General features: G+C 38.7%; 1 protein-coding gene across 3 annotated transcripts in view; it reads right to left on the minus strand.

Annotated features, from left to right (window-relative positions):
* COL14A1 (collagen type XIV alpha 1 chain) overlaps nt 1–23,142 on the minus strand; it is a 143,943-nt gene that overhangs the window by 23,686 nt on the left and 97,115 nt on the right. For all 3 annotated transcript variants that reach the window (XM_060775831.2, XM_060775829.2, XM_060775830.2), the window contains 12 exons: nt 21,829–21,967; nt 18,263–18,405; nt 17,856–17,965; nt 17,204–17,362; nt 12,373–12,450; nt 12,180–12,266; nt 11,654–11,707; nt 11,115–11,210; nt 9,779–9,832; nt 8,159–8,212; nt 2,170–2,223; nt 1,580–1,651 (listed from right to left, as the gene is read on the minus strand). In XM_060775831.2, the coding sequence (XP_060631814.2) occupies nt 1,580–1,651; nt 2,170–2,223; nt 8,159–8,212; nt 9,779–9,832; nt 11,115–11,210; nt 11,654–11,707; nt 12,180–12,266; nt 12,373–12,450; nt 17,204–17,362; nt 17,856–17,965; nt 18,263–18,405; nt 21,829–21,967 (1,100 nt within the window). The remainder of the gene's footprint in view (nt 1–1,579; nt 1,652–2,169; nt 2,224–8,158; nt 8,213–9,778; nt 9,833–11,114; nt 11,211–11,653; nt 11,708–12,179; nt 12,267–12,372; nt 12,451–17,203; nt 17,363–17,855; nt 17,966–18,262; nt 18,406–21,828; nt 21,968–23,142) is intronic.

The raw sequence follows: 23,142 nt of genomic DNA on the forward strand, positions 1-23,142 counted from the left end.
GGCACAATATATCCATGCGGAAAGTTCAATTCCCTTGATATGACTAATTCTCACCCAGAAGATGAAGGGGAGAGGTCTGAGCATAACAAGGTGGGGGAAGGTTAATTTTCCAGGTGGTATCTTATATCAGGGAGCCCCCGGTGGCACAGTGGATTAAAGCACTGAAACGCTAAACTTGCAGACTGAAAGTTTGCAGGTTTGAATCCAGGGAGCGGCATGAGCTCCCGCTGTCAGCCCCAGCTTCTGCCAATCTAGCAGTTCGAAAACATGCAAATGTGAGTAGATCAATAGGTACTGCTCCTGTGGGAAGGTAACGGTGTTCTATGCAGTCATGCAGGCCACATGACCTTGGAGGTGTCTATGGACAATGCTGGCTCTTCAGCTTAGAAATGGAGATGTGCACCAAACCCCAGAGTTGGATATGACTGGACTTAATGTCAGAGGAAAACCTTGCATTTGATGTCTTATATCAGATCTTATATACAATAGCAAATGCCAATGTTCATCTCTTCTCAGTTGGAACAACATTTGGTTTGTTAGATAACAGTCATTTTTTTAATTTTCAAACTATTGGAAGTAAAATTAAAAGAAACCAAACACAATGGTTTTATGAGTCCCTGAGGGTCTAAAGTAGATGTTACTTAAAATGTAGAATTAGCAATCACATCTGGGTTTACATAAAAAAAATTCTAGCCAGCAGGAAGAAAGGATTTTCATCAGATTACTGCATGTGACTCTCCCCCTCCCTTGCTGTTTTACTGAAAATGCTTTCCAATGCATATACCATCCGTGAGGAAACAGGATTTCAATTGGTATCAGTAAGATCTGTGCTTTGTAAAGTTACTTAGCTGATTTTTGTCCATACTGTAGCTGCAGGACTGGGGTAACATTCTTTCTCCCATATGTTCCCAAATTTTGTATAAGCTATAACAAGCTTATTTATTTATTTACAGCATTTATATTCCGCCCCTCTCACCCCAAAGGGGACTCATGGCAGATCATGGAACACACACATGGCAAACATTCAATGCAGACAGGACAGACAACAGATAGAGGTATTATGTTGGCATTTTCCCAACTTTGGTGTCCTGGAGGTTGTGCTTGATTCCGACCAGAGGGGGGTGCTGTCGCTCCATCCTCCAGCCTTGATCACAGACTTTCTCCTTCCTTTTATTGCCGACATTTTCTGGTATTTCTTTTATAGTGCCGTAAAAAAAATACTTCTCCACTTAAGAGGTGCCTAATTTCTCTACTCACCACTGTTTTCCAACTGCTTAGGTGGACAGTAAGCTGGGCTGAAGGTTGGGTGCGCACCTTGACTCAGGCTTCGAACTACCAACCTTCCGATTGGTAAGATCTATTGCTGCTGGTGATTAACCAGCTGTGTTAAAGCCCAGTACTTATTAGTATAGTATCATGATTATGTACTTCACAAGAAGCGAACTTGTGACATCATTGAAAAGGGACTTTGAGTCACATGTGTGTTTGATCTGAAGGACCAGTACTGTAGTTAAAACACAAAGAGAGGTCTACATTCTGTATAAGTGCTATATCTCGTATGCTGTGCTATATTACTTACTGGTGGCCCTGCATCACCTTGTGGCCCAATATTACCCGTAACTCCTGGTACACCTGGAGCCCCAGGTATTCCCTGCATAGAAAAAGGAAGAGAAACTCAGAACTCTTGACTCAAAAATGTTTGTACCACTTAATCTGAAATTTTGCAACCATCATCCTGGCAGATGAAAATTTTGCATGAAAATTTCCTCCAGTTTTTTGAGCAAACATTGTTATTGGTTTTCATTTTATATGTATATAAAGTAAAAAAATCTCATACATAAAGGCATCTGATTGTCCACCTGCCTAATCCAACTCATAATATGCTCTTTAGAAGGTGGTGATCTACAGCCTCAATTTAAATTTGTGCAGGAGTAAGAATATTCACTATATTGGGAACAATATTAAATCAATTTATTCACAGAAGCTTCCTTATAATATAATCAATATTGAAAATTACATATTCCCTCTTTTAGCTATGGTATATCATGATGCAAATAACGGCACATAGTTGCATAGGTGTGAGAAAACTAGCTATGAGAAGAGTTTATTGACTTTTTGTGATGTATATAACTTCAGCTGTCTAAATGCTAATGAAAATTGTAAACTTACCACAGGTCCTGGGGGTCCTTGTGGCCCAGTAGGTCCATCTTTGCCTGGCAGACCCTAGATGAGAAGTAGAGATATGAATGTATTGCTAAGAGCAGGAAAGATTCCACTAGCTGTAATGGCACCGTACACGACATAAAATGGTCATAAGCTAAAACTTGAGGTACTAAATATTTCATAAAACACAGAAAACATCCCCACCAGAATTGGTCAAAGTGGTTGAATGCCTCTCTATCAAAATATTTGGAGGCACTCAAGGAGAACAGTATAGTCATGATCTATATCATTCTAGTGTTCAGTATTTCAACATGTATTTATTTCAATACTCTTTACCAATACTCTGTAAGAAATATCAATATTTAAATCCTCATATTGAAGGTAGGGTTGGACAGCACTTAGTACCGAATGAGATCACGCCTCCTTCAACTGTCCAGAGCAAACCCAGTTCCAATTAATCCTCTGCCATCTTACTTTTCCAGTTGCTTTGAAATGTCCCAATGTATTTTTTCCCCTCCCCTTCCTTTCTCCTTTCATCCTTGCTTATTTCATCAGGTGCAAACTTAATTCAATTAGCAAGGGAGGAAGGAGAGGCTGGAATTTGTCCTTGCCAGCAGATTCATCAAAAGCATGCAGTTCTGTCTTTTCTAGCTTGTCCATTCTCATTTATTAATAAGGTCTTCATCACAGTTGAGTGTTGCTTGGCCGCACGTGTCACAGATTGTGAAATGTTGCATAAAATCAGCATGCCTAAATCTGTTCTCTTAATGGCTGAAGAACACTATCAGGAGCTGTTGAGTTTTCCAACTGCTTGCCAAATTGGAAATAAGAAAGGAACACCCACCAGAATGATTCCTTTTCCTTCATTCTCAACAGGTGATCAGCAGAGTCAGAGCATGACCTATTCTCTCAGCCAATGTAGAAACCAAGGAAACAGGCTATCATTCTACCTTTCGATGGTAACCTACTTTTTCCACGACTGAATGAATAACCTTTGTGCTGAGTCCCTCTTTAAAAAATGATAGCAAAAAGAAATGCTTCCACATGAGCTTGTTTTGACATTGTTTCCCAATTAGACCACATATGTTGTTTCCATGTGTCACTACTTCTTTTAGTTTGCAGCTGTATAATGTCTCTGGGCAAACCCTCTAGGTATGTTTACTTTGGCAATCCTACTATAGCTCTTGGACATTTACAAATTTCCTCCTACTGTATTTTGTTAGGTGCAAAAGTAGTCTTTTATAAATGAAGTCAAACAGGAGTCTGTTTAAGAAGCTGTTCAGTAGGTAACATTCTTGCTGTCTGTCCAATAAGTACCAAAGTTCACAACTTGTCCTAGGTTTTGCTTCTCAGATTATCAAATGTAAGATATGCATCTTAAATGAATTCTGTAATGTAGAATGCAGAAAATAATTAAAAATGTTGATGCACAAGATCCTAGCACCATTCTCTTGTATTATTGGCCAAGTGATAAATAAAGGCTTGCATTAACCCCAAATTGGCTGGAATAGCCTTGAATCAGTCCCACTGAATGCTCAGGAGGGCATCAACATTGTGTGAAGAAATAGCTGCCCTTCTATAATTAAGAAACTAAGACACTAAGACAGTGGCTCTCAACCTGTGGATCCCCAGATGTTTTCGCTTCAACTCACAAAAATCCCAGCCAAATTTACCATCTGTTAGGATTTCTGGGAGTTGAAGGCCAAAACATCTGGAGACCCACAGGTTGAGAACCACTGCACTAAGACCAATAAGACCAATATGCAGCAAAATAGAGATTCTCAAAATGACAACAGTGTTTGGGCGGCAATAAATTTGCTGAGGTGGATGAGATGCTAATCTCTTCCTTTGTACTGCCTTTTCCTGAACAGTTTTCCTCCTCCTTGACTTCTTTTTAACTTCAGACACATACTGGAAAAGTGGGGCAAAGTATCTTGCAAAGAAAAGGTTAAACAGCCTGGTATTCCAGTCACTGCTTCTTCTTTGCAAATACTTTGCCTGCTCTGGCTCCCAATTTTTATTAGGTGACAGACATAGCATTGAGAAATCTCTGTTTGGCAAGTAATTCTTTCAAGAATGTGTAGCCAACATATTTTATTTAAAAAAACTACTGCTGGAGTCTCTGAAAGGTGATACAGTCAAAAGTAGCAACAAATGAAGAGAAATGTATAAAGTTGTAATAAATAGAGAGTCTATTGGCTTGTGTGTTGGATTAGGATTTGGAGAGACTATGTTCAAATGCTTGGCCATGGAAACCCAGTGGTTGACCTTGGGCCGGTCATATTCTTTGAGCCTCAGAGGAAGGCCATGGTAAACTCTTTCTGAACAAATCTTGCCAAGAAAACTATAGGGTTTTCACAAGTTGGAAATGAATTGAAGGCACATGGCAACAACAACAAAGTGATGAATAGCATGTGGTCATATCACACCTTAATCCTTTTCTTGTAATATACTTGTTCTGTTGACCAAACAGGGCTGTGCTACTTTTTTTGTTCAAGTTCTGAAATATCCCACAATAGATTTTGCAATATGGAATGGACTGGGTCTTCATTCCTTCATAAAGGAAGAGAACCCCTTAAGAGATCTCAGTGTGTGGCTATGGGTAAGCCTATCTAAGTACTTGATAGGTTATGAGAGTAAAAGTAATCAAAATAGTGTTTTGATTTTACCACCATTTACAAATATATTAATTCTCAAAATGGAAAGAGCTGAAGAGGTTTTTTTTTTTTAATGAATGTGCATGGAAACATACCATTCCAGTTCCATGTCTGAATACTTAAGTCTGTTTCTAAACACTTGTGCTTTCAAATGCATTAGCATGGAATTGTACTGCTTCCATACACAATTATACCAACTTTCCGCAAGCAGTCAAACAAAAAATGCTACCTTACTAAATGGTCCACTATTTTGTCTTTTCAGCTTCAGTGTAAGGTACTTTATCAAGTTTCTTGTACGCATCAAGTTGGATTCAACTAGTGATGACCAGGTCACATAACAAGCAAGCAAACACCCTGCTCCCCTAATTTTCTGTAATCACAGATTACAGAAAATTAAAAATAAAAGATAACCTCGCTGGGGAGAGGCAACATCATATAGTGGTCTGAGCACTGATTTGGGACTACAGGAGAACAGGATTTGAATTTCTGTTCAGCTGTGAAAACCCACTGGCTAATCTTGGATTTGCTTCAAAAGAAGGCAAAATCAAAACCCTCTCTGATCATATAGGGCAGTGGTTCTCAACCTGTGGGTCCCCAGATGTTTTGGCCTTCAACTTCCAGAAATCCTAACAGCTGCTAAACTGGCTGGGATTTCTGGGAGTTGTAGGCCAAAACACTGGGGACCCACAGGTTGAGAACCACTGAAATATTATTTATTATTTATATACTCTATTTGTATCCCATCTTCCTCTACCTTGAAGGGGACTCAAGGTGGCTTTACATATGGCAAATCTTTAATGACTTTGAACAATAAACAGATAGAATACACTTACATTAAAATGAAATTGAAATTAAATGCACATTAATACATATAAAATATTGCATTCATGATTAAAACCACGCCATCCTCAATCATAATCCAAGGCTGTTCCAAAGATCAAACAGGGAAAGACAATGGCATTATAGGTTTGCCTTAGTTAAGATCATGAAAAGATAGAAATATTTTAACATACTCAACAATAAAGTGCTGAGGAGTCACATGGTTTATTGTTTCAATGCTTTCAATATATTCTTAAATCCAGATCTTACGCTACAGCCTACCAACAATCCACAATATGGCTTGTGTCTATACAGAATTTCTGTGGCATCTGTTAAAAGACTCCAATGCAGGCTTAGAAACTGGCTGTGTGCTGTTCTTGGAGCAAATCACAGAAATCCTTGATTAAATAAAGCTAATGTGCTGTAATTGCAGCCAAGTCATTTTTGGACTGATCCTGTTGCCCAGAACACACACCCCTCATTCACAGCAAAGGCATTGTTTGAAGAACTGAGAGGCTAGGCACACTCTGCTTACAGCAATTAAATATGCCAAGGCTTGCCATATGTGTATGTTTGTGTGTCTGTGCATGCAAGAAGGGGATTGTGCAAAAAGAGGTTTAGGGGATAGATCTGTGCTACCACTTTTCTAACTAGTTACAGATGCTGACTCTCCTTTTTTATTCTTCAAAGTTTAAAGTTTAATCCCATTGGCAGGTTCAGTAGGGCATATATGGAGAAAGAAGTATGAAAATTGCAGGCTTTGTGAGCTTTAAATCTCTGGGTTGTTTTTGCAACTGTTTCATACATGGCACATCTCCTGCTCTGGTATAGGAAAAATCAAAGTCAAAATGTATACAAAATCAAGGGATGTCTGTGTGGGTGTTCACAGCTGAAAGCTTCAGAATAGACCTCTGAAATTGGGAATTTCAGCTGTGCCAGTCTGAATGCTATAAAGCCTCATTTGTCTCCATTGGTGTCAAAGGGGAGCCATATGTCTCAAAATAAAGGTCTATCCAGTTGAGTCATCTCTCGGCCTTTTACTTCCCACATCATTTATTTCAATCCTTCCATTGCAGCATTCAGTCTCCAGGATGGTTAACATGCAAGATAAGAGCAAGAATAATAAGAGCAATAATAACAAACTGAACTAACTGCCCAGTTTTGGGCAAAAGGATACAGGTAAAGGGATAAACAGATTTCAAGATTTCAAACAGATAATCTTTCTCAGCAGAAGAAATAATGTATAGGAGAAAGGATTTATTTGATGGATTCAACTGAAATGGTGGAAATGGATGAAGACAATATTTAATGCTAAAATGATGTTGCCCTAGTATAGTTTGCATGCCTATTTCTGGTGGTCCCAAAAACTAACTTTTAAAACTCTTACTGGGTTAGCTTCTTTTACCCACATGCTCCATATTTCACACCAAGGGAAGTGTCTGCATATATGAAAATAAAAATGGTTTTATACAATAACTGCTGGTCATTCCCATACCAGCAGTTATTGTATTGTGGTGAATGTGCTCTGGGTTTTGGTCTGAGATGCTGAACTTAGACAGAGAACAGACTTCAGCACTCTGGAGAGCTCCTTTAAAATATATTTAAAGCTTGAATCAAATTGACACTGGAGCCATCAACTGCCTCTGGAGCTTGTTTTCTGCCACAAAAATGAACCCCTCAGCTATGGAACGCCCTCCCTGAGGAGATTAGATCGGCTCCCTCACTCTTAACATTTCGGAGACAAGTTAAGACATGGTTATATGAACAAGCGTTTACATAGGAAATGGAATCACTCGAAAATGGAACTTGGACAATGTTATTTAACTAGGAGAGGCTGACAATAACGATGCTGGGTTTTATTGTTTTTATTGCTTCTATTGTGGTTTTATACTGTTTTAATGTTCAATTTGTATTTTGTTGTTATGTGTACTGACTTGTTGTAAACTGCCTTGAGTCGCCGATAAGACTGAGAAAGGCGGTTTACAAGTATAGTAAATAAATAAATAAATAAATAAATACCAATTAATAAAAAAATCAAGATAAGATATTCCACACCAAAACAGTCAAAAGAACAGCTTGACTTTAAGAACTGTCTGACTGCCTCAAAGGGCGATAGATTTTTGGAGGTTGGAGGGATATCTTTTAGGAGTGCTTTAGTTGTATATTTCTACATGGATTAGATAGTTATTGAGGTCCTTTCCAACTTTATGACTCTGGGCTACTCTCTGGAAAAAAGAAATTACTGCATTGTCACTATTCCCACAAAGAATTTTGTTGATGACTTTAAGATTCAAGTAGATTTCTTGCCTGACCTGAGCAAACATGGAATCTTTGGATGACTAATCTATCAAGAAAATCCAGGAATTACTCTCAGTATCTATCTTCATTAAGATTCATTCAAAGTCAACTGATATCGCATACAAAAAACTAGGTCAGAAATGCACTGTAACTATAAAGAGAGGATCAAGTACACAGTAATGAAAATGTTGAACCAAGCGTTAGCCATCATTTCATCTTACCCTTTGGCCTTGATTTCCATCCCGTCCTGGTGATCCAGATGCACCAGGGACACCCTGCATAAAAGCAAAGATGATAATATGTTGTAAAGCTTTCATCATTACCATGTTATCATTATTAAATAACTTCCTATCAATACAGGGTTAGTCAAAATGCATAGGCCAATAAGCCATTCAATTGAATGGCTTATTGGCCTATGCATTTTGACTAACCCTGTATTTTCAAGACAGTGTAGTAATAGGAATACATTGTGACTAAGGGCAAATAGCACTTTTATGATGATGATGATGATGATGATGACGACAACGACGACGAGGACAACAACAACAACAACAACAAAAATGCACAATTTGGACATGTATAAATATGTGCATAGTACATATTTTAGGATCTCAACAGGGTGAGGAATTATGTGGGACATGAACAATGATGGGTACACATTCTTCAACATTTACATAAAATATTATTATGTCAATTTACATGTTCAGATTCAGGAGTGCTCAGCATACCAATAAAAACATACAGACACAACGCTTGAAAGAAAAATGGCCACAGCTTTGTTTATTGCTGTAGGCAATGTCTGGACCTAGACATTACCCTAATGTGCCTGTTGACTGATGAGCATGCTGATCCAGCTCTGTGCCAGATACCTTGAAGATAGCATGAGAGGCACTGTCTGAGTTGGACCAAGTCTCGGTGTTTCAGCTACCATGGGGTGTGGAAAGCAACCATCCACCGCTGAGCAAAATTGACCACCACATCACCAGCAGGTTCACCCATTGGGACCTAAATCAATGCCTGTTGAACACTGGTCACGTAATCTTGGATCCAAGACCCACGCCAACTACTCCATAAAGTTGTTATAGGTATATTATAAACACACACACCCCTAAGCAAGGGGAGAGGGAGGGAATGAAGTTCAGACCTAAATATCATCAGCTGCCCAACTGGAGGGAAAACCTCATCCCACTGGCCAGTCACAATTTCCCCTGGCCCCAAGGAGATGGCCTGGGGGAAGCTGGATCTTGCCACAGCCATGTGTGGCCATCTATTACATCCCTGTGATTCTAAGATGCACCTTGGTTTGAGAGATGTTTAGATGTGGGGAAAATATATCTAAGAATGGAAGAAATAAAGTAACTACCCCTACAGGGGGAGTTCTTCCTCCTCAAAACCTTAATCATTACCATTTAATCATGATTAAGTGAGCTTCTATTTTGGAGAAAAAATGGGGTAGATCAGAGCCACCTTGGAACTGTAGTGATCAAGGCTACTTCATTCACCTCAGTAGGGCTTGGATCAGCTGCTCTTAGTAGGAGAAAGTATAACTAAATCCCCCAATGTATACCAGTGTGGAGGATTTAAAATACAAGACCCCTTAGGCTGAAAAGTCCAATAGAATAAGACACACTTACTTACTTACTTACTTACTTACTTACTTACGTTCACATCGACAAACACATAAAATTAATTGTTTAAGCTTGGATTATTTATTTTTCTTGGACTTCCATTCTTTCCTCATGAAGATGAATTATAAATTTTGTTTCAAAATATAAAATACATTCTTAAAATCATTTCCTAAAATGTTCTTATTCAATGTGTTGGATTACTATAGTAGTTACCTGAATGCCAGGACGGCCATCGTCTCCTTTTTCTCCTTTTTCACCAGTTGTTCCCTGATAGTTAAAGGACCACAAGGTAAAACTTATTAGGCAGTGGAGCACAATGTGCTTAATTTTCACAGTTAACTCAGTGGGTTTAACTTTAGTTAAGATTCGGCTTGATTTAATTTAGTTTAGTGTTACACCTGCTGTTTGAAACAAACAAAAAAACCCCAATTATTTGATTAAATAATCAGTCTTTTAATTCAATGGATTTTATGTATTGATTATTTTAGCATTCATTTGGTTTAATATATTATTTTAATTTGTATTATGTGTTGAATTTCTTTGCTGTTCCTTAACCTCAAACCACAGGGAGATGTGAGAAACAACAACAACATCAACAACAATAACAACAACCTATCTACAAGAAGACAATTTTTAAAACTTAACAACTACTAGAATTCTGGCACAGTAGAAAGTGTGTGTGTGTGTGTACACACACACACACACACACACACACACACACACAGGAATAGAGTTGTTAATCCCAACTAGAGCAGACCCACTGAATCAGTTGTATTTAGCTACATGTTAGCTCACCATTCAATAACTGAGTTAATGGATCTACTCTAAGTGGGAATAACTAACATGATTTAAGCAGCAATATCTGAAAAAAATTAAAGAGATGGAAGCTAGAATGAAAGCATCTTGATGATAACCTACTAAGATGAGTCTTTTCAATTTTTCTGCAGGGAAAAGAGGACTGAGAAAGAGACTCCAACTGTTTTAAAAAAATTGCATTTCGTTGGACCATTTATTATGCCCTATGCAGAGGTTCAATAACTATATTCATAGATGGGAGCGAGGATGCAGAGAAGTCCACCTCCTCTGTATACCATCTTCTCATGTTTTTTGCAGTGGTCCGAGGGAAAAAATATAACCCAAATGAAATAATAACGAAGCTCCATTTCATTAGGAAAATTGCCTGATCAGTTTCCTAGTCATGCACATTTCTGTAATTGCAACTATGATTATATTTCTTCTCCAAACCTTCCCAGCAAAAAGACGAATGTTTCAGGATGGGGCCACAGTATATATCTTCATTTCTATAGACACAGATAATGTATTAGACTAAGGGAGAATTCTGCTTTCTTCACCTTTTAATCAAATGGAAACTTAGCATCAAAGGATACTAAACAGGATCCTGCTTTATTTTTTTAAAAAATCTGGGACAGATAAAAGACTTATCTATTTAGTCCACATCCTTGATTTTTTACATCTAGGTAGAAGTTCTAGATGCTATGTCACTATTTGTCCAAAATAAATATGTAAAAAAATAGCAACAACATAATACCGGAGGTCCTTGAATGGAGAGACCACTTGGTCCTTGTGGCCCAGGTGGACCTTGAGGACCAGGAGCTCCAAGTTCACCACGAGGTCCATCTGGTCCCTAGAACCAAAAAGATCACTTTGTAGTAAAGGAATAGCTGCTAATGAAGATCAAATATCTATAGACCCAAACCATATGAAATAGAAGATGAAGATATGATTTCACATGGACAGTGGAAGTGCACAAATGAGTCTCCTACTTCCAAAATATAACTTAACAAGGATGAATGTTGAATAAAAATGTGTGGGAATTGACTACCAAATGTCATTATGCACCAATTCAATTAGTTGTACCCTTCTAGACATCTCTGCAGTTTTTGTAACTTTCCCTGTCACTCCCATAATAAAAACATTCAACCAACAATATCAACTAATTGAGAAAAGGCAATTAAATCATTATAAGCTCAAGTCTAATCAGGGGAGGAAGCTGCTATGAAGCAGGATTTTACCTATTTGAATTTATATATAATAGTCATAAATTGAAGGAGTCGTATGACAAATTACCTTTGGACCATGATCACCACGGGCACCTTTTGGACCACGGAGGCCAGGACCACCCTGCAAACCACATTTAGTGTCAGAAAGGAAAGAAATGGGACTTGCAGCATAATTTTGTAAAGTATTTTCAAGTTTTGATTGGTTTTAGCTAACCAGTTATGACCTCCTTCAGAACACTGTATTCCATTCCAACACCTACCATTCAAATCCTAACAATTCCAGCCTACATTCAACAAAATGCAGTTCAATTTTTTCATCAGGTTGAGGTTTGCAGATCGCTGATCCTCGTGAACATGCACTTCATGCACTTCTATGCATATCTATAGATCAGCCAAGAGGGCTGGCATGTACTTAATACCCCAGGCAGTGGTTATGGCAATGAATCTTTTTAGTAACAATAATGGTATCATTGTGGAGCATATATTGACCACCTCTTGCTCACATAATACAAAGAAGCCCCCTTTTTTTTTCATTTTAACAAGACCGAATGATTGCAATGTTGCTGGAAGATCAAACACATGAAAAATCTTACTGGTAGTCCAGGTGGGCCCTGAGGTCCCTTGCTAACTTCAGAACATGAGCAAGCATGAGGAAGGGCTGGGCAGCTTTCTTCATCCCTCTAGAGGGAAAAATAATAACTCATGTCATTGGTATATTCCAAGTTATCCAAACTTTACAAAATTATTCCCAAGTCAAGTCATAAAAGCTTTAAAGAAAAGTCTTACCAAAGCAGGAAGTTCACAGCATTTGTCTCTATTGGCCCATGAAGTGGTACAAACAATATCAAACATCTGCAACTGGAACTATTTGAAAATGAGAGATATAAACAAAAATGCAGTTACTACTCAGAAAATCAGTGAAGGAATGTCACCACAAAATGTTGTGGGTTTTCCTTCTCCTGATGGTTCATTGTCTGGTTTTCAGAAAGGAGGGTTTATTGTGCTGGAAGGATTCCTTAAGAGATCAGTGTCCTGGCTTCCAAGCACATCTTTTGTTGATCTCATATGGATAGAAACCATGTACCACATGTAGCACTTATTCTCTCTCTAAGGATGATGTAATCCGAGTCTGCCTTTTTCCTCTATATGTGGGGTTTTCATTCCTGCTTGCACATGTACACCAAAAAACAATAACACAGTGTGGGTAATAAAAAAAGGCCACAACTCAATTTGGTTACAGTACAAATATGTGTCCACCACCATCTGGACAGGGCCTCTCCTAGCCACACTCTAACCAGGGTTCCCGCCCATGGAAACCCTCATATTAACCAGTAGCTCCTGCACTGCCCCCTTTATCCCAGATACAAGACCTATGCCAACAGCTCCCAACATAAAGTTTTGACAAAATGCAACATGTACATAAGAGCAAAGTGGGTGGAAGTCCAGGAGCAACTAGTCAGCCCTTGCTCTTGGTGCACCTTATACACACTGGTCAGTCAGCCAGCATAGCCAATCAGCTCCTAGCTAATGCCAGGATGCCATTGTCTCCAACTGGTCAGGTGTTGGAGACCACCATGTGTTCCCAGGTCCTTCCTTCCCCACTACTAGGAAGTAGGGCTGGGCGGTTTCGTTTCATTAATTCGTAATTCGTTAAAAATTCGTTATTTTTTTTATAACGAAGCGATAACGAACCATTCTGGAGCAACTTAAAAACGAAACGAATTTTTAAATTCATTTCGTAAATGCTTCGGATTCGTTGTGTATTTGTTTCGTTATCGGTTTGAGGTCGTTTCGTTATTATTTCCGCATGTCTGGGGCAAGTTTTATAGTTGTTTTTTGTTTAATTAGTGAAAAAAAATTATAATATCACACCAACAGTCAACAACAGTGGGAGAGGGAAGCTTCAGAAGTTCCCCCTGTCCCATTTGGAGGTTTTTTTGCGTATTGCGCGGTCGCGTCCGCCATTAACGAATCGATTCGTTATTGTTTCGTATTTGTTTCGTTAATGTTTCGTAATTTTTTTAACATTTGCGAAATTTTGTAAATATCAAACTTTTTAAAAGAAAAATTTCGGAATTCTTTTAAATATTGAAACGCAAAACCCCCCAAAAAATGAATCGATTTTAGAAACAATTTTTTCCGTTGTTACCCAGGCCTACTAGGAAGAAAGGCTGCCAGTAAACTGGCAGTCTTTTGTGAAAACAAATAAAAAGAAAAAAAGAAACTACACTTTGAAACAAATGGAAATTGACTAGTTGGGGGAGGGGGGGATGAGGTAGGTTTGATTTCTGGAAGGCTGTGTCTTGAATTACTGAGTGCCTCTCTGGAGATCTAGGTTGTGACCATTTGATGATTCTCTTTATAAGAGCATTAAGCTGTCCCTTTATCCATGCTCCACCCATTTGGAAGCCCCTAAAGGAAATGTTGAGTGCATTTATGGATCACTGGAAAAAAAGTTGCTATCACATTCAGTAAAATGAAGATCATGGTTTTACCAAGAGATTTCCTGGAGTAACTATGTCATAGACAGTCAGAGCACAGGACAAATTAGGCAGTTTAGGCATTTAGGTATTGTTTTCCAGTAACTGGCTCTTGGATAGTTTTGCTATAAATCAGCATGAAATGCAGCTGAACTCATAGTTCATTTTTTTCTACTAAAGCAGTCATTCCTACTGAACCGCACTGAGGGTATTGTGGCCAACGTGTTGTCATAATTATTGTGTGGTGTTTCAGTTTGGGTTCTAACTTTTCCCTCAAGTTCTGGAAGTATGTGTGTGCTTTCAGGTCTGCTTATAGCAATCTCAAGAATTACACAGGTTTTCTTAATACTCAGAAATGGTTTTGCCAGTTCCTTCCTCTTCCAGGATGAATTTCCCTTCCTAATGGTAGATTTCTCTCACTTCCTGTTGTCTCACCCCTGTTCTTAATTGTGAATCATTTGTAGATTGGGCATTTGTAACTCAACGACTGCCTGCCTATATATGCTTCCTATTAATATTTCTGTCTGTTCTTGCATGGAAAAATTACCTCTGTAGGTACAATAAATAAGATGTGCTATTTTTTTTCTGTTTACATGTTAATAGCAATTATTCCAAGAACCTGGTATGATAGCACTTCCAGGGAATTGTCTAATGACAGCTCTTTGCATTATTTTATTACATTTGTGTTGAATCTGCCAAATCAGACATTCTGTTGATGTCAAGACATGGTATGGCTGCTCCTCCTAATTCCAGCTGGGCTGCTTAACAAAGATTTCTTTGTGTTTGAAACAGTTATGGAGGGACATTAACTTTTGGCTTTGGGAGATCATGACTGAAAAGTAGATAAATCCACACAAATCTTCATATGACTGGATAAGACATCAATAAAACCCATCTGCAAAATTTCAGCTTTTGGGGAGGAGAACACTATAATAAACTTGAATTACACAAAGACAATGTACTGTCCTAGCTTAGATACTCATTTTCTCCGAATATTTGCATACACCGCTTCAGCATATGTGAGCAACTCAATTCATTTCAACGAAGGAGAGAAAATACAGTTCTGTTTATTTATAATAAGCTGGCATGGTGTTGTGGTTTGAGTACTGGACTACAATTTTTGGTACCAGAGTTTGAATCCTTACTCAGCCATGAAAACAGACTGGGTGACCTGGGGAAAGTCACACACTGTCATCCTCAGATGAAGGCAAAAGCAAACACTTTCTGATTCAATCTTGCAAGAGTAGTCAAAAGTTGAAAGTGATTGAAGGCACACAACTTGCACACATATCCTTGGGCATGCAGCCAAATCTTTTTGAACGGTATAAATAAGGAAAGCAGGGCTACCAGAAGATGTTTGTATGAGCAATGTATGCAAGCAAAGCAATAGGATGTTGTTTTTTGACCATGAAAAGTGAATAAAAATATAATTCAAACTGTGAGAAGGATCATGGCTGAGACTGGGAGATCCCAGGTGGAGAATATACCAGGCTTTGAGATCTGTTGGAAAGGTCCTTCTCTCAGTCCCACTTCCATTTCAAGCATGGTTGGTGGGGACGAGAGAGAGGGCCTTCTCGGCGGTGGCCCTCTGGCTCTGGAATACCCTCCCTAGAGAAGTTAGGTTAGCCCCCACTCTCCAAGCCTTTCAAGCTAGTTTCAAAATATGACTTTGTAGACAGGCCTTTGACCTTGTGTAATCTGTGGTCAGATTGAGGACTCAGCAATTGCTTTACTCCACCACTTTGATTTGTTAATTCATAAAAATGCTTTATTCATGAATTGTACAATTTTATTAGATGGGGTTTTATATGTGGTTGTTGTGGTTGTTTTTACAATTATGTTGCTGATTTATACGCTTATTTATTTTTTGTTATTTACGGCACTTGAAGTGCTTTTGTGAGCCATCCCGAGTCCCTTCGGGGAGATGATGCTGCGGTATAAATAAAGATGATGATAATGGTGATTATTATTATTATTATTATTATTATTATTATTATTATTATAAAATGAAATTACCTACATGATGACTCACCATTCAACAATAGATTCAATTGGACTATACATAGTTAGGGCTACCTAACAGGCGAGACACTAACAAAAGCAAGAAGCAAGATTGTAAAAATCCACAATAACTATGTTTCTTAATATGCTCTGCTAGGGATTTCTATTCCTTTCCTCTAAACTACAGATCTCTCTAGGAGCGAATTATAATACCTTACTAGCCTTCAAATCCCGGAACTCCACAAAATGGAGCCAAAATGGATATGCTGGTATCAAATTGCTATAACTCTATAACATAAATACACTCCAAAACTTCTTTACTGAACGAAGGAGCTATATCTTGAAACACATGCTTGCTGTCTTACATAAACACCAACCAATTCACTTACGGCAACCAAATATTTCCCGTGGGTGTAAAGGTTCACTAGATCACTTGTCATTCATACTGTTCTGACTTTCCCAACAAAAGCCACAATTCCTTTCCTTTTCTTCAGACAAAAGCGCTCTTTAACTACAACCTTTTAAAAGTTGGCCTTTGTCTTTCCCAGTTGGAATGTGGTCACAAGGGTGGCTCTGTTCAATTGTCTTGATATATTCATTGACATGTTGAAGCCTGAGGCCTGAAAGCATTCCTTCTTTCTCCAAAGGAGCATAGCTTTTGGTGGAGATATATGTTCTGGACAGAACAAAGGAGACTGAGATTTTACATTTCCCATTGAGCCTTTGTTCCATTAGATTTAAGGGAGCCCGTTTGCTCACAGGATCTCAAAAGACTTGTGTAGATCATCCAACTATGAAATTAAGCCTCTACAACTCTTCATTTATCTGTATATGATGATCAGATCAGGCCAGAATGTAAAGACTTTGTTCTTGAAGGCAATGTGCATCTCCCAAGTGATAAATCAATATCCTGAGCCACTATGCCATAATGGCATATCACTGGAAAAAGATCCCTTACTTTTGAGCAATCCAGAATGCTCAAAACAGATTTCCAAAAAGTAACATTCCCCAGACTGTCAATCCTGGATCTAAGTAGGCAATCACTTTCTTGTAACACATGGGATGTTAGATCCACCTTCCTTTTTATATGGCAACCTCATTAAATATCATACTTTTAGCTTAAATGTTTCACTTACTGGTACAGAATTGTCCCTTGGTCCCCTCGATCGAACCATTCTCCCTAGTACTTCAATCCCATCAGAAGTAATGTTGCCAGCTGCGTTGATCATTTTCTCACTCACTTGTTTGCAGTCGATCACCACTTTGGCTGTTGTTTTGCTTATGACAACATGCAACTGGGGAAGGACCATAAAGCTTTTAATACACAAAAAGGACATCAAGAAGGCATACACACACAGCAGCTGTTCTTGTTCTAGAAATCATTTTTATTACCGACAGACTTGTTTACATTTTTCCCCAAACATCTGTAATGAAAGATGGTTGGTTGAAATGTTTAGATGTAAATGTGAATATAATATTCTGTGCTTGAAGACATATGAACGTATCCGTGTGTGTGTGTGTGTGTGTGTAAAAGTTAGAAGAAGAGTAAGAGGGAACAACTAATGAATTCAGTGAGAAGGTAAATGTAATATTTGTACAAGTTGGGTACCACTGATTTGAAATGCTGGATACCAGAAATATTTTGGAGTTTCCCCCAGAATTTGGAGTGCCCATATTTGCCTATATGTACAAAATCTTGGCATTATTCCCTTTGTGTAAAATGTTTAAACGACTTATTTCTTTCTCCACCATCACTCCCACTTTTCAGAATGTTTCGGAAACTCTCACCTTATGGAAACTTCCATAAAATATTTTCTTTATATCAGGTCCTTCAAAGGTTACTGTTTGGAATTCACCTTTGTAGTCATAATTGAAGAAAGTCAAGGTCTTGCCACCATCTGTACATCAGGAGAGAGAACACATTTCTGAAAGGGCCATCGTGTCTAGAAAAGTCTTTACACAATCATGCATGCCACAGGGTGAAAAACATGTTTTACAAATATAAAACAATAAATAGATCAAAATAAAATCTTGTGGAATGCTATATACAGGATAAAAGTTTCACATCTCTTTGAGACAGGCAAAGATGAATTGTAGTGATAATTTCATTAGTCTCCTTGATCATGAGAATGAAAAGGCGGAATATGGATCAAATACATCAATTGTGAGACTTCAAAAAGTCATAAAATACATACTGTCCAAAATAACTCCAACTAGAGGCTCGTAGTCCTTGTTTAAAATTTCCCACAGAGCAAATGGTTCCTCAGGTGTTTCAGGGAGTATGCGGAAAAGAAAAGTGATGGTGTAATCCGAAGGAAGCCCCTCAGGGTGTAAGTATCTGAAAAAGGGAAAAAAATAATAATCAGAAACTAATGTCACCACAATGAATAAGTCCCTGTGGGCAACTATCCAGCAGCAACTGACTCTGCAGTCTTCAGCTTTGAGATATGAACCTATCCATGTGTGTATGTGTGTGTGTGTAAAAATTAGAAGAAGAGTAAGAGGGAGCCCTTTTTCCTGCCTTTTTGACTTGTCTTTTTCTTGGTAACCTCTGAGTCATTGTGGCAACTGATGAGCCAAACGGAGTGCTGAAATACATACACTACATTGTATAGTTAAGATAGCACAAACACGTCTGACAGCAACATCATCATTTCCTCACCTGCAGTTTTAAAAAAAATCTAGCACCAAGATATTATTGGGCACTTTTAATGAGCCCAATAATACATTACCATATCACAACAACTAGTCCTCTAGTGCAGGCTTGGGCAAACTTTGGCCCTCCAGGTGTTTTGGACTTCAACTCCCAAATTGTGGGAGCTGAAGTCCAATACACCTGGAGGGCCAAAATTTGCCCATGCCTGCTCTAGTGGGACACTGTGGTCAACCTCCAGCATACATTGACCACTGACTTGTGCTGTAGGACCTAGAGATTCCTAGAGAGATGCTCTTTCCAGGAATTTTAAGTCCTCCAGAACAACTATTGAGTACTATATATTTCTTAGAGAGATCATATTCACCAAATCTGAGATTAATCAAAACCACAGAAGTGAAACCTGCCAACTACACTCAGATTAATATTGCCTGACCATTACTACAGCTTTCCCCTATAGTGGTTTTCTGTAGCACACTCCATAACCAATTCATTTTTAAATGCCCCCACTTCTTAAATTCTATTCATTGAATTAGGCATTAAGGCTTTTCTGACCAAAAGAATGTCTTCATACAACTAGAGGGAATTCTCACTAGCAGATGAGGGAAATAAATGTCTATTGCAGTAACGATAACATATTATCAATCTAATTTATTCCAATTATACATGCTTCACTTAGGAAAACAAAATGGCAAGAGCTAAAGACAATAACTTTCTGCTTTTCCTAGTGCCTACTGCCACGTTATGAACTATATTCTTCCCTCCTCTTCTGCCTTGAATCTGATAATCACAACAATTTGCAAAACCCACATATGGGTTGAATTAGCTTTTACCCATGAACACTGGGCTCCCTTTTCAAGCAAAACCTTTCTCCCGATCCCACTGTCTCCGAAACACAATCTGCTTCTCTCTTGTGTTTTAATGCTCAACCTTCATGCCAGATTGGGATATATGATAAATAAATTTAATGATTATTTTAAAGCATAGGTCTGGCCAAGGTAAAGATTAACCCTGGTAACATTCCAGAGGCAGCACAGGCAGCCTAGTATATAGGAAAGATTCCTACAGTAACGGTTTGAAAGGAAACAAGTTAAATCTCAGCTTAAAAAATAATAGCAATGCTAGATACTACATCTCTGAAAACAGCACTTCTGGTGGATGGTTAAACCTTTTCCTTGCCAAATGAATGGTTGACTTATTTTGGAATATAATGACTGAAGGGATTCTTCAAAAAGGAGGCTTCCAATCCCACATTTTGTAGAAGACCTCTGCTTTTGCAAACCAAAAATGGTGGCCTCTTATTGGATTCTGTTCAGAAGCTGTTAAAACTAGAAACCCCGAGAACATAAGCAGGACTCTACAGTTATACTACAATTTCCTGAATGGCAAGGGAAAATAAAGGTGGCTCATTTTCGTTTTTGGCCTCAATCCTTCATCTATGCATCACTTGGGCCTCCAACCAGAAGGCTTGACTTTCTTGTGGCACTTTGTCAAATCCAAGGGGGAAAAGTAAGTTGAAAGGGTCATGAGCTGCTACATATGGTTGGTTTTTGTTCTTAACCAGCCAGAGAATGTACAATACAGGATAAGAGCAGGATGCACTTTCTGAACTCTTGTGTATACTGTACTTTGTGAAATATTTTTTTGTAAAATATCATGTGTGAAAGAACTCAAAGAGCTAGTCCTCGTAGTTCTAAATTGAGTATTTTTGCTCTGGAAGGTAGCCAATGAATAAATGAAGTTCATCTAGATAAGACAAAGGCCACTGAATGGCCTTCCAGACACTCTCGTCTATCAGTTCGTTCTTCCAAGGTGTTTTACAGGAGGGTAAGAAATCTCTGTGGAAGGGAAGTCATACCCATGGGAAACTTGCAGGTCTTGTTTGGAGGTCTTGTTTCTCTATCCTTTTCTTTCCCCAAGGAGCACTTAAAGAGATTGCTCCACTTGGCTTACACCCAACTCCCCTCTTTCCTCTTTTAATCAATGCAACAAACTTTTCACAGAAAGAAATACTTTGAAACCTGTTACATTTCCCAATGTTTGCTGTTAAATACCATTCAGAGAAAGCCTAAACCACAGTACAACTGAGGTAGAAACCCAACCGTTGCCCTCTCTTGTGGTGGCAAATATATGCAAGTGTGTTTTTGGCAATAAGTTGTTCCTCCACTATACCAGTGGTTCTGAACCTTCCTAATGCTGCAACCCCTTAATACAGTTCCTCATGTTGTGGTGACCCCCAAGCACAAAATTATTTTTGTTGCTACTTCATAAGTGTAATTTTGCTGCTGTTATGAATCGTCATGTAAATCTCTGATATGAAGGATTTTCATTCACTGGACCAAATTTGGCACAAATATCCGATACACCCAAATCTGAATGCTAGTGGGGTTGGGGGGATATTGATTTTGTCATTTGGGAGTTGTAGTTTCTGGGATTTATAGTTAACCTATAATCAAAGAGTATTCTGAACTTCACCAATGATGGAATTGAACCAAACTTGGCACACAGAACTCCCATGACCAAAAGAAAATACTGGAAGGGTTTGGTGGGCATTGACCTTGAGTTTTGGAGTTGTAGTTCACCTATATCCAGAGAGCACTGTGGACTCAAACAATGATGGATCTGGACCAAGCTTGACACGGATACACGGAGTTTGGGGAAAATAGACCTTGACATTTGGGAGTTGTTGTTCCTGGGATTTATAGTTCACTTACAATCAAAGAGCATTCTGTATGCCACAAACTATAGAATTGGGCCAAACTTCCCACACAGAACCCCAAATGATCAACAGAAAATACTGTGTTTTCTGATGGACTTTGGCAATCCCTCTGACACCCCCTCACAACCCCCCAGGAGTTCCAAACCCCAGGTTGAGAAATGCTGAACTATATCCTGAATCTCAATTTTAGTTTTGTCTCTCCAGACTATTGACAAATGGCAGAGCAAAGTCTGATGCTATTTGCCTGTCTGTGTATCCATCTATCCATCTGTCATCTTCTATGTGCAGATATTTTTTAAATGTTGGCACATTTTAGTTTTCAGCACATTTATTTCATGGCTGACTGCAAGAAGTTTAATCTGTTATAAGAATATATAAAGATTACATACTTGGTTGGCTGTGAAACCAAGGCATCTTTATGCAGTCTGTAACAGGAGTAGGCATTAAATGTCCCAGGCTCCATAGAAACTCCTTCCACGCTTGCAAACTCCTTTTCAACCAAACCAAACATCTCCATCATTTTAAATCCTGGAAACCACAAAAAGCATAATGCATGTCAGTTCTGCCTGTTAATCTAGCCAGGGAGTGAAAATGAGCTACAGAATGGAGATTTATATCACTGTTAAATTTAATAGCATTGACACATCTCCAGGGAACCTTCATATCAGAGAACCGACAGAATATAAAGCAAACCGATGGTTCTTGGACAGCTATCAAGTGTTTCAATTGTAACTGAAAGAGGCTACGAAAGGGAAATGTTTGGTAGGTGAAACTGAGTTAAATGTATGAACCTAACTTATGTCATTGGTACATTTGGAACAGTAGTGTGGTTGGCACTGCTTGTCCAAAGTTTTAAGCCCTCATTTCCCCTCACTTGCTGTTTGCCATTTTGATTGGGACTGCAAGGCACAGCATTCAAGAGATACTTTGGAGAGCCAGTTGTTCCTGTTGAGTATACTGTATTTAGTTCTCATTGCTCTAACTGGGAAAGAGAGAACCATACAAAGAGGAATCTCTCTGTTGTTTCATCACTGATCAGTGTTTCAGGGATCCCATTCAATTTAATGTGCTACCTGTCACCACTACTGGGATACAGACCAGTATGTGAAGGGGCTCAGCTGTCAAAACCCACTCCCTGGAGGAGGAAATGACTGATTTCCAAGCATCTGCAACTTTTGATTGTGGCTCTCTCTCTCAGTCTGGAGAAATGGGGACTGGGAACCCTGATCCATAGCAGAAGCTGGCAGAAGCTTCAGGCAATGAAGGTGACATGTGTCATGTGTCATGTCCCACAGTTGATAGTGGTTGGTGGTGGCAGATCTAGCAGTTGGTGATGGAAGGGTTAAAGTAAGTCTTAGTTCTAAAGGGCTGAGTAATTTGTAAGTAACAGTTTACAGGTAAAAGCAATTAAGGGTGGAGGCATGCAAGGAATAGGTTGCCGATGGGTGTTACTAGATTTAAGGAGCTAACCTTGGGACTGATCTTTGGGAGAAAAGAATTTGTTTTATCTTGGTGGTAGATGATGCTGGTTTTCCTCCAGGTTTCTGGATTTTCAGAAACCTGTCTCCTGAACTCTTGGAATCTTGAACCTTTGGAATGGCTTTTGACTATGGTATAGACTCTTCTGTGGCTGGGTGCTATCTTTATGTTTTATATTTTGGACTATTAAAACAGCCAGAAAGTAAGTGCTGCTTTAATTAAAC

The sequence above is a fragment of the Anolis sagrei genome, chromosome 4 (assembly GCF_037176765.1).
Source record: "Anolis sagrei isolate rAnoSag1 chromosome 4, rAnoSag1.mat, whole genome shotgun sequence".
Taxonomy (NCBI): Eukaryota; Metazoa; Chordata; class Lepidosauria; order Squamata; family Dactyloidae; genus Anolis; species Anolis sagrei.